This window comes from Lonchura striata, chromosome 7 (assembly GCF_050655825.1).
Source record: "Lonchura striata isolate lonStrDom1 chromosome 7, ASM5065582v1, whole genome shotgun sequence".
NCBI lineage: Eukaryota > Metazoa > Chordata > Aves > Passeriformes > Estrildidae > Lonchura > Lonchura striata.
The window spans coordinates 26,013,206-26,028,636 of NC_140709.1; the positions used below are offsets into that span (position 1 = coordinate 26,013,206).

Genomic DNA, 15,431 nt, shown 5'->3' on the forward strand with positions numbered 1-15,431 from the left:
TAATAAGTTCTTTCCAACTATGTAAAGGTATAAAGCAACTGCTAAAATGTCAGTATGTATTGAACACAAACTGGCTTTGGGAATCTGGGCCAAAATGTGTACTTCATCTACCCAAATCATGAAATCTACATCCTAACATGCATGTGAAGGGTGAAAATGAGACATTTGTTGTGGGAGGGGAAGGAGATGAAGTTGTTTTCAGTTCTCATTCCTAACATGTTATACTTTTTTAGGGTCGTTGCTATAATGGTGAATGCAAGACAAGAGATAATCAGTGCAAATATATCTGGGGATCTAGTAGGTTGACTTTAACTACCTTAAATATATCTTATTTCTAGTTCATTCCTGCTTTTGCTTTGGATTTTTCATGGTTTTATTTTTTGTTCTTGTCACTACAAGTGAAATTTTTCTGATCGGTAGAGAGTAGACTGCAGTGGGAAAATGGCTTAGGTTGCCAAGTGGAATTCTGAACCTGGGAGTGGTGTCAGTGAGAGTGATGATGTGACTGCAGATCTGGGTAGGGCAGTAAATGCTATTGGGGGAGGGTGTTGAGGATTTTTTGGGTACAGTTCAAAAACTGATGTTTTGGGGTTTTCTTAATGACAGTCACCAGTTTCATCATCCCATCAGTGGTTCATGCCAAAGCTGCTCCACCTTGCCTCTCCTTCTATACTATCCTCCAAGTCAGGAAATATGGTACATTGGTGTGAACTTAAATATGCATTGTATGGATTTAAGTGGAGAGGTGTTGAGTTAAACAGAATTGCAATTGCAGTGGGCTTTGCTTGTAGCAGAGAGGGGCTGAATGTTGTGTATAATGATTTAGAGACGAATCAGCAGAGTAGAACTACCAGGACATTCTGTGCTCTGGCATTTAGTGTGTTCTGCATTTTGTCTAATTATAACTGCCACTGAGGCCACTCTGTCTTATTATTTTATCTTCTTCAATATAATAGTTGTACTTTTCTATTTTCTTTTTTTTAGATTCATTTTTAGAAAAAACAAATGAGCTAATCAGTAAATAATTATGGGTTTAAAACCTACTAGTTCAGAATTTTACTCCTAAAAATAAGTAAAAATTACATTGTGTCCATGTTTGGTTTCCTGTGAACATTTGAAAAATGGAATAAAATCAACATTTAGTTTATGTCAGAACACATGCTTATCATAAATGTCTTATATAAAATCTTCTGAAATGCAGATGAGGAAAAACTGCAGTGAAAACCAAGTAGATTAAATCTTTGTGCAACTGTTATGAAGTGAACAAAATTAGACCACAGAAAAATTTCATATGCAGAGTACAATACAGACACCATGGAGGCTAATTCTAGAAGGTCAGAGCATATTCTGAACATATCAATGGGTATTTTCAGTTTAGCCTGTTCTCCCTTTTAGTCACTGGAAGATACCATCTGTGCACATACATATGTATTTAAATTGATGTTTTGTATTAAAAAAAATTACAGAGAACAGCTGCAATGAATTATGCAGGTTTCAAAGTTGTCATGTTGCTAGTGGAAAATATATTTCTTTTTTCTTCATCAACAGAGTCTTCAGGATCTGACAAATTTTGTTATGAAAAGCTTAATACAGAAGGCACAACAAAAGGAAACTGTGGAAAGGATGGAGACCGATGGATTCAGTGCAGCAAACAGTAAGCTCAGTTTGGTAGAGATTATTTGTAATTTAAATAGATTGGTAGTGGTTTAATACTGTCTACTTTTTCTACTTTTCCATGCATTTTTCAGCAGCTTGTTTTGCTTTATTTTGAATGTCTTTTCCCTCATGAGGTTTGCATCTTGAAAAAAATTGCACTCTGACAAATCTATAGTGACTCAGCAATAGACTTGTAAATAATTCTAGATTTTCAGAAGAATATACTGTGACTTCAGTTACTTCAGAGGAGCTGAGGGACAAGACAACAAAAAGTCACAAGTTCATAACATAAAACACCTCAGCCTTGGCAGGGATAAATTAGGCTGCAAATGCACACACTCTGTTCACGTGCTCTGGGACTGACACCAGATTATGCTGTTTCAAGTTTGTTCCAACCTTTATTTTGACCAGAGAGGACCATTAGACGTTTGGATCTTATAGAGAAAAGGCTGGATTAATTTCCATAATATCATTACTAGATGAATATTTGATTGAATTTACTTTTCAAGTTATTGATCATTGTAGATAGACTTAATTTCTCCTGATTTACTGCTCTTTTGTAATTTTTAATTATGTACATACAAATTCAGTTTTAGAATAGCATTTTCCCTCTTTGACTGTTTGATGCTTGTACGGTGGATATTTTTATGTTATTAGTTTTCAGATAGGATCATAAGGAAAGGAGTTGTTTAATTTAGATGAGGATAGTGTGTTCTAATGTGTATGTTAAACCCTCATTTCTATAAAAGCTTTTCTTTGTTGGTAGAGATATGCAGGACAATGATCTGGCTGAAGGGCTGTTTATGTTTTTTTCAGTTTTAACGAAGTCAATTTCCAGCATTCATTCAGTTGCTTCTATGACTTAGGACAACCAGTATTAGTTAATATCCCGCTATTGAAGATATAAAAGATATGTTGTATATATTACATAAAATATAATTAAATATATGTAGATATAAAATAACGTTAAAAAGAAGATTCTTTACCAAAACTTGGGCACACACAACTGCACACTAAAAACTGTTGTTATGGTTCTGTTGTCCTGCAAGGGAAAAAAAATGCAATGAAAATTTCAAACTTGACATTGAGGGTATGGTGTGTAAGCTGCCAGAGAGAAAAAAGCAATTCAGCAATTCATGTCAAAGCTTTGTACAGTTTGGCTCCTCTTACTTATACTGGATTGTTCTTGGAGCACAGATACATTCTGTGCTCATGTGAGCATTCACTGGTGCATTGAAATGAATTATGTCTTGTTTCTGCCTTTTATCTTTTAAATAAAATAATATTTTATTTCTAGGCTTGCACTCTATTGTATGGCTTATGGTAATATATTACTGTGATCAGCAGCACCATTGCCAGACTTTCTTTTTTGTAAGTTTACCTCATATTATTCCAGTAATATTTTGATTTTTGTTTTCATTTTCCAGTGATGTTTTCTGTGGCTTTTTGCTCTGTACTAATCTTACTAGAGTTCCACGAGTTGGTCAAGTTCAAGGAGAAATTATCCCAAATTCTTTTTATCATCAAGGACGCATAGTGGACTGCAGGTAAAAGATAATGTAGTATTCCAACATGACTTATCTCTGTCAAACCTAACTGAACTAAGAGAGACATAAATGTGAGAGTCTGTGAATTTTAGGTAATTGCAGCAAAATCATTATTCTGAGTGGTATTTCTTTTGATTTAAAAAAACCTCCAAACCATAAAAAGCTTAATATTCGATATTTAAAGAGGGTAAAATGTGGGTTATATTCCTGAATCTTCCACTTGATCCTTCCAATAGCAGAACTTCAGTCAGAGCTTCATGTTCAGCATTATGTTTTTCTGGGGGTAGAGAAAGTCTGTGATTGCCAAAGACCCATATTTTCAATGTATTGATTTTTGAGTGTTAAAATACTCAAAGAAACAGCTGTAGTGAAGTGAAGGCTGAGAGGGAGGGAGCTGCAGAGTTGAGGCAGGGTAAGATGTTCAGCTACAGTTCAGTAAATGAGCAGGTAAATGAGTTTGTCTCCTGCACTACGAGGTCTGTGCACAATACTGGGTTTGTGTTTTGAAAACATGGCAACATTGCAGTTTTTGTCACCCTAAGAGCACTGTCTTACATAGTTGTGTCCTGAGTGAACAGTGGTTTCTAATTCTTCCATTATTCCACTAGTGTTTTTATTTAAATCATGTGGGAAGTTAGTTTTTTAGTATTTTTTCTAGCAATAGTATTTCACAGCATTTGGGGAAAAAAAAAAAAAAAAGGAAAATGGACAATGTTCTGTCAGAGACTTAAAAAATCCCCAAAGCCTAAAATGCCCTTCTTGAGTGTTTAAGTCCTAATCTAGACTTATTTTTATTTTGACAACTGGAACACTGTCATTGCTGTGGACAGACAGAAAAATTCTACAGTTCTTTTCAGTCTGTCTGAATGAAATAAAGGTGTGGGGCCTTCAGTGTCTACATCGACATGTTTTTAATATTTTCAAAAGATTCCAGTCATAACACTAATACTATCTTAAAACTTATTTCTCCTAGTGGTGCTCATGTTCTTTTAGATGATGATACAGATTTAGGTTATGTGGAGGATGGAGCTCCATGTGGACCTCAGATGATGTGTCTGGACAAAAAGTGCCTGCCAATCCAGTCCTTGAACATAAGCAGCTGTCCCATTGGTTCCAACGGAAAAGTCTGTTCTGGTCACGGGGTGAGTCTGTACTGGGAGTGAGCAGCTCGGCTTCCCCAGCTCTCTCTGCTCTATCTATCCTAACACCTGAAAATCTTCCTAAGACCTTTTGATCTCAAAACACAAATGTTGGATTCAGGAGAAGACTGCCATTTTGTGATGCATAAAAAAATTTAGAAAGGAAAAGTTCTCAAATTGATTCTGCAATTATATCCAATTAGTTAGGTTTGTTAGTAGCAAGAAAGACCTTTGACATTAGTTATTGGAAGGACTTCTGTAATGTACTACCCATATTTCAAGCTACTTGCCATCTTGAATTAAACTTTTTCCTGCACACTAACACCTTTATAAAGCTGGTCTTGTGTTCATAGATTTATAGCCCATGGCTTAAATAATTAAAATTCCAAGCTGTGGATCCTCAGCAGAGAGGGAGTTCTTGAACAGTTCCAAACAGTTCTTAAACAGATCCAAAGTGTATAAATTTACATTCAGGCACATTATGTTCTGTTATTCTGCCCACAAGTTCATTTGTCTAAGATGTTAGGTCTGTTTTGATGAACAGATCACTGTTTTAAATACCAATAAAACCTTTCCACTGTGGGATTCAATGAGACAAATACTTGCCTAAAGGGCTAGATTTTTTACAAAAAGGAGTTATTCATTCTTGTTGTCTGTACTTGAATATAAAACTGAGTGTTTCAATTTTAGGTTAGGTTCAAAATCAAGAATAAAAATTTTAAAATTTGAAAGTAAAGTATCAGGAGATTAGAAATCATCTTGATACTTTTTGAGAGTGACATGAAGGGTGAGTGGACTATCTTACCTGTTCTGTTTTGGATTATTGCAATTCCTAATTTTAAAAGGGTATTTCAGTTGATCAAACCTGCCATAAAATGTGTTTATCTTCAAGTTCTTAGGTAAGATTATCCAGTGTGCATAATAAAAGTTGAATTAAAAAATTGAGTGTGTTACTTAGAATAATTTGTGGGTAGGTTGTTTCTTGGGTTTTTTTCACATTATGTTCCAGTGTCCAAAAGGCATTATTAGCTGTTTGTCTAATGTTTGACTTCATTACTAGTCCTATAATCAAAACTTCATTCTTTATGTCTGTTTCTTGTGTCATGCTTTTTTCCACAGTAGCCTCTTCTAGCAGCACCATTCCATGTTCTTTTTCATATGGAAAGTTTATAGCTATTAACTCTTACTATTGATTTGATGGTTTAGGTTTTGTCCGCTGGATAGGTTTTTCTGTATCTTATAAATATACTGCCAATTTTAGAGTGCCAAGTTCTTTTTTAGAGGTCATTCAGGTAAATGTAAACTGAGGAAGAACTGTTCCCCCTCTTTTAGAAGCCAGACAAGCATTCCTCATTGCAGCTTAGGAAAAATGCTGACAAAAACAGTGGAAATATATCCACTTTGTTCTACATGGGAGCAAGCTGTAAACAAGAGGTTGGAAAGTGTAAACCACATCCTGAACTTTTCAGATGCAAATGTTTGTGTCCCTTCTGGGCATCCAGGCTCAAAGTCCAGATAGCTGCCTGGTGAAGATCTAACTAGTCTAGCTAAATTGCTGTTATTTTTCACAGCCTGTGCAGGTGTGTAGTGCCAGTGATGACAGAACCAGTTTTGCTTCTCCTAGCACGTGAGAGTATTAGGAGGGTTGAGGCAAACTTCCAGGTGTGTTACGTCATTCCAAACACTCAGTGCTATTGTTACAATATATAAATAAGTAAGTTTTATACCATGAATTAAATGTCTAATTACATGGTTAAATAAATGTGGTGTGACATGTTAATAAAATGTAGTTAGAAATTAACTGCTGTCACTTTTTTTTTTCCTAGGTTTGTAGTAATGAAGCCACTTGCATTTGTAATTTCTTCTGGGCTGGAACAGACTGCAGCATTGATGATCCTGTCAGGGATATTGGTGGCAAGAAGGATGAAGGACCCAAGGGTTTGTGTTTTGTTTCAGATTTTATATTTTTTTAACTATTTATGATGTTTTTCTGTTGATACATGGTAGCAGAATTAGCATGTAAAAAGCAAATACTATTGTACAGCTGTGTTTAGACCCAGGCAGTAAAATTCTGCTTCATGAAGAGGAAGTAGGTTTTTCTACTTTGAGAATTGATAAAACTTTTTACTTTTCTAACTTAATTTGGGGAAGATTTCAACAGGTAATTTTTTTTCCTTTGTCCCTTATTCTCTATTTTTTAATGATCATTTTCGTTGTGATTGGAATCTGACTTAGTGTAGCTCTTATTTTTTTAATATGATAATGGAATATTTGTATTTTACTAGAAATTTTCAGTTTTCTTAGTCAACTAATTCAGAGAACTGTGGCATAAAAAAGGGAAAAGTGGAATATCCCTGGTAAAATCTGATTCCTTCAAATTGTATTGCAATGGAAGAAAAAAGAAATTAAGATTTTTGATAACTTAAATTATTCTTACAATCATTGTTGCTTGTTCTTATGTACTTGGTATGCATTTCAACTACATATGAAGTACAAATACAAAGAGGAGGTATTGAGGAAATAATCCAAAAGTTTTTTCAAAGAGGAAGGAAGGTATTTGAGTTTCTCTCCGATTCCTCTGCCAAAGAATATCTTTAGCTATCTTTGGACTTGTGCTGTCCAGTTTTTTTAAATGTCTTTCCTGTCATCAGGGCCCTGTTTAACATCAGACTATATTCATCCAGTCTTACGCATTTACAAAGTCCCCAGTTCCAGGTTCTTCTGCTCCATTTGCAAGGTAGATGGAGAAAAGAGAAGTGTTGTTCAAAAATGTAGTCCTGAGGACTCAGGCTCTAATTGATTACTCTGAAAGTACCAGGGTTTCAAGAAAGGACAGGATTTTGCTATGTCCCTTTGGAATGGCTCTACATCTATCTTGTGTGCCTTTTTCTGTTACCCCTTGGCAGAATGGTTCCAAGTAGACCTTTGCCAAGAACTGTTTGAAGAGATCATCTTGAAACAAGTTGCTGTTGTGAAGGAGGTTCTGTAGACCAGTCCAGATTTGTATAAGGAAATCTGTACAGGTGCTCCCTGGACTCCCAGTCCCAACATTGCTCAGTGTAGAGCTGCCTGGTTCGTACTCTGCCTTACAAGCCACTTTTCATTCCATTTCCTCTAAAAACCTTCCTGACAGCAGAATGCAGCTTAGAGAGTCTTAAAAAAAAAAAAATTAGGGAGACCAACACTGCAGAGCTGTTTAGTTCTGTGTGTGAGTGGATGAGGAGAGCTGAGAGCATATGAATTTTACTTTGCTCATTTCCAAATCTGGTAGGAAAGAAATTATTCCCTCCTCTGTGAAAAGGTCTATAGGAAGGGTAACACAGAAAGTACACTTATCTTTGATAAATTACTGTTAAGTCAGATTGCCTCATCAACTTCAGAATGGAGATACCTTAGTGAAAAATAATATATAAATGTGGAAATATACTGGGAAAAAAGCCTTAATTGGATAGTATGTGCATGGATTTTTGCCAACAGGTACAGGCAAAGTTTAGACTGCATTTTTCAGTGGAGTCCTCTGCAAAATGGCGGACTGCTTTTGTTCAAGGCAGCTCAATGATCTCAAAAGATGGATTATTTTTCTTACGGTTTTACAGTAATTTACTGATTTACTGTTACAGTAATTTACTTGAATCACCTAGAAATGAATTTAAGAGACTGAACATTATGATCTCCTTCTATGTGCTTATAGAGGAATTCCTTTGTGAGAAGATTTCAGAAGAGTACAGTGGTAGTTTCCTCTGTTGTAATGAACCAACGTACACAAGAGTAGCTTCCATTACGTTTTTTTCCTTATTACTCCCTATGTCATATGCCAGTTTACGAGTCTAAGACAGAAACCAAAATGGTTGTTTTTCCTTAGCCATAAAGTTGAATGAAGTGAAACACTCATGATGTGAAAATTCATCTAATAGGTTTAATATTTTTCACACCAAAACTCCAAGCATTTTTGTTGGTACAATTAGAACATGTAGAGTTAGGGAGTGTTGCTATTTATTTATGTATTGTTGTGATAATTGACAATTTACTGCTATTCTGCTGCAGTTTTCAGATTTTTCCATCATCCCTCAATTGCTTTTTGGCTCCATTCTTTATATCAGGATAAAAAAAATTGTGGTCCTTAATTATGTTGCTATTATTACATGACTCTCAAATTACCCTAAACTCAGCGACCTACTGTATCCTGTACTAGCAGACATACACAGCATTTAGCATTCTGGGGAAGACAAAGGGTCCTTGCTGTTAGGTTTTAGTTACTGCAGAAACTTTGAATTACTTTAGAGTGTGGGTTAGCAGTTTTGAAATCAGTGGGACTCCATATACACATGAGATTCTTGTTTGCAATTGAATTTGCAGAATTAGGCCTTTATTTGACTAGTGGAGTAATATTTGTTTATTTTAATATAGAACTTACGTCTCAAGTGTGTGTGTGTGTGTGTGTTTGTGTGTGTATATTTATGAAACAGAATAAAAAAACCCAAAATATTTTAAAACACACTTCACTCAGCATGGAGTCTATAAAATCTTTGTTCCTAAGTTCCCATTTGACAGGGAATTCATCTCCTTGCTTGCAGTCTGTTGTGACTCCATGAGTTTATCAAACTTTTAATCTCTAACATAGGAGATGTACAGCATTTTTTCCTGAAAAGAGTTCCCTTAAGGATTAAAAATAAGGCCTTGATGTGTTGAGAGACTATCTGACCACATCAAAATTTCTAGGGTGTTACCTGAAGCATGTTTCTAGGGTAGGTTTTTGCTTTTAAAAGGTGTTACCTGTTTTAGGTCTTATAGATGAACAGAAAGTCCTATTGATAAATGCTGTAGCAAAGAAAAATATTACTAATTAGTAAAGGAATTACTTTAAAAATTGGGGTTTTTTGTTTTTTCCTGAGGTGGAATTGTCTCCAAACAGTTTTCATTTTCTTAATTATATTATGGATACAGTAAGTTTCTGGTAATCAAAGCCAAAGTTTTTTTATTGGCAGTTTATTTACATTTTGGCTGGTTTAAATAAGCAGTAGGTTGAGGATGTTCCCTTTTAGAGTAAATAATAGAATCACAAGCTGAAAGGAATTCCCAGGAAAACTTCTCATTGAAATATTTGCAAGCACTCAAAAGAAAACCAAATAGAGCTCATTTCAGAATTTTTAAAGCTGCGCTATTTGGTAAACAAAGGTTTGTGATGAGATTTGAATTGTTTATCCAACAGTGGATTATATTATAAAGTATCCCTCTGAGGAATTGTTTTATGTTTTCATTTCAGACATATATGTGATGATTTCCTGAAAAATTCTTCCCTTTTCCCTCCACACAGTGAGCATGGCCGCTAACAGGCTAATAGGTGCAGTGGCAGGGACCATTCTGGCCTTGGGGGTGATTTTTGGAGGCACAGGGTGGGGAATAGAGTAAGCACTTTTCTCAGTTTGAGTTCTCTGTCTGGTGCCTTAGTGTGTGAGGTAACCGTATGCACCTGAGCCTCTGTGTTCCCCTTAGCTTTGTCCTGTGGTGACCGTATTTGTCATGTGATTTGACCGTGTCTGTGTCATGTGGTTTGCTCATGCAGTGTTGAACCTTCTCCTGTCTGGGATAATGTGGGGCATAAAAAAAATAAGTTTGTGAATTTTTATATTTATATTGTCACCATAAAATTAAATGTCTAAATGTTTCCATTACACCAAAGTACCAAAAAAAAAAAAAAAAAAAAAAAGGAGGAAAAAGGAAGGGACTTCTGGATTATTTTGTGAAATAGACTGAGTAATGTGAACCGTTTTCCGTTTTATTACATACAGGGCTTTCAGTCTAATGATCAAGCTAGGCAGATGAAAGCTGCTGATAGTCATACAGACAGGTAGTTTTACAGTAAAGCTTCTGAAGGTTCTGTTGCTAGGATTCTGTTACCTCAAGATAGCACAGTGCTGGAGTGTAGTATTCATGTATAAAGAATACATATGAGCAATTTTTATTGTCTTTTCAGCTCTAGGATATGATAATCCCTAGTGTTGCCCCAGTACCTCAATTTTAACAATGGCTATAATTTATATAAATTTGTGTTCATGTATATATACACATAAAAAGGCCCATGTAAAAGCCATCTTCATTCTGCATTCACTGTGCAAACTACAGATGGTAAGACTGCTATTTTGCTGCTCTGAGATTTCCAGCTTCTCCATGTTTCTAGTACTATATATGACATCTGGCATGTGACAGTGGCACCTCTCTGAAGGGGGACTCATTAGCAGGACAGTCTGTGATTTCCAGTCAGGCTGAGTGCAAAGGCATTCATTCACACACAGTTCTAGTCAGTGAGGCAGCGCTTCATGTGTAAGTCTGCAGCCCGAGGAACCTGTCCATACATGGAACGGATCCAAGATTCTCAGACGAGTAGACCTTTGTGTTCACAGAGGACAATTGTTAGAAAACAAATGGAAGAAGGTAATAGGTCACTTCCTTGAGAAAGATCAGCTCTGTGTTCTACTGGTAGCTTTTACAACTCTTTACTAAAAACTGAGAACTGTGAAAGTTGTAGAGGTTTGGGGGACAGATTCTGGAGCAGAAGATTTACCTACAAGTTGAGGACCACTTGCCTTTTACTTACATTCTGCCTTGTTCTCTTCTGTTTGTCTCTTCCCTCACCTGCTGTCCCAAGTCACTCAGCTCTGACCAGTGTCCCTGACTATTTGTTCCTGCTCCTGCATCCTTCTATACCAACGCCAGCTTTTCTTCATCCCTCCTCTGCTTTTATTACTTACTACCTGACTCATTCTTTTTGTTTCTATTCATTCTTTTTTCCTGCATCTCATCAATATTTCTCTGTCCTCTGGTTTCTTCAGATACAAATGTGCATTCAAGGCAAGCCAGTGCTACTTTTTGTTGGTTTGTAGAATCACGCAGGGAATGCAAATTCCCTCTCTGTTCCTCATGCCCCTGCATGGCTGCAGGGGAGGGTGTGAGCATCACAGCCTGATGCCAGGACCTGTCCTTCTTCTTCATTTCTCACCACTTCACTTGCAAATTAAAAATGCTCGTTCAAAGTGCTGAAATAACTTTAATTACTTAATGATTTATGAACTTATTTCAACAATCATGGAGGACAAAACTGTCCAGTAGTTTTTTTTTTTCCAGATTTCGTACCAAAATGGATACTTAGGTTTGATAACTTAAACCAGAGGATTTAGCTGGCAAAGCAACAGGCAAGAAAAGACATCAGATCACCAGAGTTGTTGTTACCTGAAGGACTGCAGTCTGCAGTAAAATTATCTTTTCTAATACTGCCAGAGTTTCAAATGTTGTGTATTAGTTCTTGTAGAATCTATTGGATGATGATGAAGGTTTTAGGAATAGTATGAGGTCTACTGGAGTTAAAGGTGTGTTCTGCTTTAACACCTTCAGTAGGATTTGTATCAGGGTCTTAAAAGATGGCCAGGGATGGTACAATAGCCATGCCAGAGCAGTGTCCTTGCAGGAAAAGGAGGTGTGCCAGGCAGTTATCTCCAGGAGATTCCTCCTGATAAATCTGTGTCTGCAGGTTATAGCAGTAGTGTGGTGGAAAGAACAAATGTACCAAAGTGTTCCTTCTTGTGATAGTCTGGATGGAAAATGATCCCACAGTATGGTGGTTATTAAGACCTTCCTCTTACTTCTGGTTTGTCGAGTATCTTGAGTTCAGTGACTAGAGAGCTGAAACATAGGGATTTTTATTTTTCTTCAAAAACATCCCTTTACTGATAGCAAAATTATGGTTTATTAATAATACAATTTATTTTGTAATGCTTAATAAAACATAAGGCATAGATCCTTACAGTAAGGTATAACACATAAAAGTAATCTCATTTTAAGTACTTTTATGTGCACAGTCTCTCTTAAAATGACTCATCAGTGATCCTCTTAGATCTCTGTATTTTGAAACTGGGATTCAACAGTTGGAGTACTCCAGTATCATAAATAAATGGTTGTTGTTTAGTCATATTACCTATTCTACAGGCTTGATTTTTTAAAAATATTTATGCTTTTCTACCTGAACCTAATTGTTTTGTATACTACCATCTTCTGTTTAAATTGATTGAATTATTTGATATTTATAGTAAGCAAAACTAATAGTGATTTTCTTTATTTAAAGAATAAACTGATGTTTGGGTATTAGATGTGCACTATGAAATGGATACACATCCCTGGGCATTTAACAACCACGGAACATAGTGAGAGGTGGGATGTAAAAGAGTTGATTTGGCACATCTTTATCTAATTTATGACTGTTACTAACAATTAATCATTGTACCTCTTTTGTGAGAAGATGGCATTCTATGGCTAGAAAGAATTTTCAAGCCTTATTTATTATAGATTTTCAAGGCAAATTTAGTACAGATAAATCACTTGGTGTGTTTTCAGTCTTTTGTTCTGTGAGATCATTTGATGAAATCCAGAGCAAACTGTAGATCTCAGTCAAATATGGTGGCTCATTAGGCTGCTGTTACAAGCAAGTAACAGAGTTGTTCTTAATTGGAGCAACAATGCCTGCAGGATGGCACTTACCCTCCACCATGCTCAAGCCTGTTAAGCCAGGTGTGACTTAAAGGCAAGTTCAAGTAAGATACATTCTTCCAAATTGTGCAGAATTACCTTTTGATTTTTGTTGTCAAATTCATGCACTGTTCATCTGTAAAGCTAATTATATTTTTTTCAGTCCAACTATTTTATTCATATTCCTGTATACTTTGTGTAGGAACTGCAGGAAGCAAGTTTTAAAACTTGGTTTTCTTTTAGCTAATCAGAATCTCCAGAAGCACTGAGGTGAGAAACATGTAGTGGAGACAATAAAGTGGCTGCAGTAACTTTTAAAACTTCTAGGACAAATGCTTATTGCAATGTGTGGGGTGGGGCAGGAGGTTTTATAATACTGACCTATCAGCTTAAAACTTTCAGTTGTTGCAGCTGCCCTTGCTCTTTCTTTGCTGCTCTCTGGCTGCTCCTCTTTCTTCCTTATATTAGCTGTGTGACAGTTTTTCCAAACTCAGCTCAGAACAATTAATTAGGAAAATTTCAATTGCTATGTAGAAGTTTCGGTTTGAGAAGAGTGGAATAGGGGTAAGAGCTGTTTTTGAAGGCTATTCCTGAATATGTAAATGGTTAAACAAAAAGTGTGTGATATGCTGCAGAAGAACTGTTGAGTTGCTTTCATTTTGCAATTTTTTACATCAAAGACTGCAATAGGGAGTTTTTGTACAGAGCGAATGTTACTCAAGCCTATTGTCAGTTTCCTCTGTCCTATGTAAACACAGCACTTAAGGGTCAATTATTAATATCTTATTTAGGTGTTCTCTTGTCCTCTTCAGAAAATAGCACAAACATATTTTGTGCTGCTTCTTTTTATTGCTCTTTTTTTCTGCTCCACCCTTCCCAACGTTGTTGTTCAGTAGCTTCTTGAGGATAATGAAGAGATGCTTTGATGTTTTGGAAAGCTTAGTGGAAATAAACTTTTATTTCAACTTTCATTCCTTTTTATATAATCCTTTGCTTTTGTCAAACAATTGTAAATTTAGCATTGATGTAACTGTAGGGTGTCTGGACTCTAATAAGTAAGTGGTGCTAGACGCTCTCAGCTCAAATTAAAATATCTACACCTTTCAGGAGCTCCATGAAAAAAGAGAGGTCTTCTTGATTTTTTATTTCTTTCTCATTTTCTGTAGTCTTAAAACATGCAGCATTCATCCTTTTCCCTCTAAGTTAAGGAATTATTCACAACTATCTTAGTGTCCTCAGCTGACAGTTCATGAAGAAGATAATGGAATAAGTAACAATGGAATTCACTGTCTAATACTAGGTTTTTATCTATGGTAGAAGTCAGCATAGCACAATGCAGAGACCAACAGCATTGTTTGTTCCTTTGTTCCTATTGTTAAAGAAAAGTAAGTTAAGCTGGGCTGGTTGAGACTGTCTAGAGGCATCACCTTGTGTGCTGTCTGTATTCCCTGAATTGTTTGACTACCCTTCAGATGCTTCCCATAATGTGAATGAAGTCGTTGGTTCTTATGTCTGTCTTACCCTAATCCTTTACCACAGGTCCTAGTGCCACCAATCTTATAATAGGCTCCATCGCTGGTGCCATCCTGGTAGCAGCTATTGTCCTTGGGGGGACAGGATGGGGCTTTAAGTAAGCAATGCCGCATGTCTTCTCTTCGGTGGCTCTGGCATTTCTATTTCTTGCTTACATCACTAAATTTTGAGTTCCTGCTACAAGAGTTCCAAGTTAACCCCCCTGACTCTGACTGCTTTAAACAAGAAAAGAAATTACACATGCAGAAAACAAGCCAAGGAAATGGATTTGAAAATAGCAAATGTTATCAGGGTGCAAAGATGAATAACAATAAAAGAATTAGGTGAATACATGAAAATTAAATTAACACTTAAGGAACAAGGTCTTTTTTCACTTCCGGTCCATAAATTGAAGCTGATTACATTGGTTAAAAATCCCCCAAAAGATACATGTTTTATTTTTAATGTAGTAGTACTTTCAAACTGCTCAACTTGTTGATAAGAAGAGATGTCATGTAAATGGTCAGTGGTGGAAGCAGCAGAGTAGTTTTTGGGAACAAATGTTTGACATAGTTGACTCTGGAATAACAGACCTAACTTGTTTGTGGTTACTGATTTTTCTTTTTTTTATTGATACAAAATGTAAAAAACAAATTCAGGTTGAGAGAGACCATTTTGAAATCTTGAGCTGTCCCCTGAAAGATGAAAGCATTTCCCAGTTCTAGTTTGATGTATTTTGTAACTATAAGGACTAACCGATTAGTCATTCCACTTGACTACTCTGTTAAAACAAACAGTCTTGGACAAAGGCACTTAATTCCTACCCTTTTTGTAGTGTCCATTCTGCCCACATGCATGGTCTGTATTTGGTAAAAAAGTTCTCCCTTTAGAAGCAGTGTTTATAACCTAACAGATCATGGAAGTAATTAAGTAAAAGTGATTTCTCATGCCATTTAAAGTTGCTGTTTCTTTTCAATAACATGAATCAAGGTTAAGCCATGTTACAACAATAAGCCATAATTCTTCAAGGAGAATAAATAGTAGTAGTAATAATACTAAT

The 15,431-nt window shown here is 36.0% G+C and overlaps 2 protein-coding genes across 8 annotated transcripts in view; one reads left to right on the forward strand and one right to left on the reverse strand.

Moving 5' to 3' along the window:
- The window catches only part of ADAM23 (ADAM metallopeptidase domain 23), an 81,244-nt gene that overhangs the window by 45,022 nt on the left and 20,791 nt on the right, over positions 1-15,431 (forward strand). For 4 of the 6 annotated variants that reach the window (XM_031505382.3, XM_085585220.1, XM_031505384.3 and 1 more), the window contains exons 20-25: positions 234-297; positions 1,549-1,654; positions 3,084-3,203; positions 4,177-4,345; positions 6,169-6,280; positions 14,399-14,489. In XM_031505382.3, coding sequence (XP_031361242.3) covers positions 234-297; positions 1,549-1,654; positions 3,084-3,203; positions 4,177-4,345; positions 6,169-6,280; positions 14,399-14,489 — 662 coding nt within the window. Of the gene's footprint in view, positions 1-233; positions 298-1,548; positions 1,655-3,083; positions 3,204-4,176; positions 4,346-6,168; positions 6,281-9,656; positions 9,748-14,398; positions 14,494-15,431 lie in introns of those variants that run through there. The other 2 variants (XM_021538863.3, XM_085585222.1) reach the window with 2 other exon arrangements.
- DYTN (dystrotelin) overlaps positions 1,643-15,431 on the reverse strand; it is a 64,413-nt gene continuing 50,624 nt past the window's right edge. Inside the window, exon 16 of one of the 2 annotated variants that reach the window (XM_085585226.1) lies at positions 1,643-2,698. The gene's annotated coding sequence lies outside the window, so the exon portion shown is untranslated. Of the gene's footprint in view, positions 2,699-6,275; positions 10,730-15,431 lie in introns of those variants that run through there. The other variant, XM_085585224.1, reaches the window with a different exon arrangement.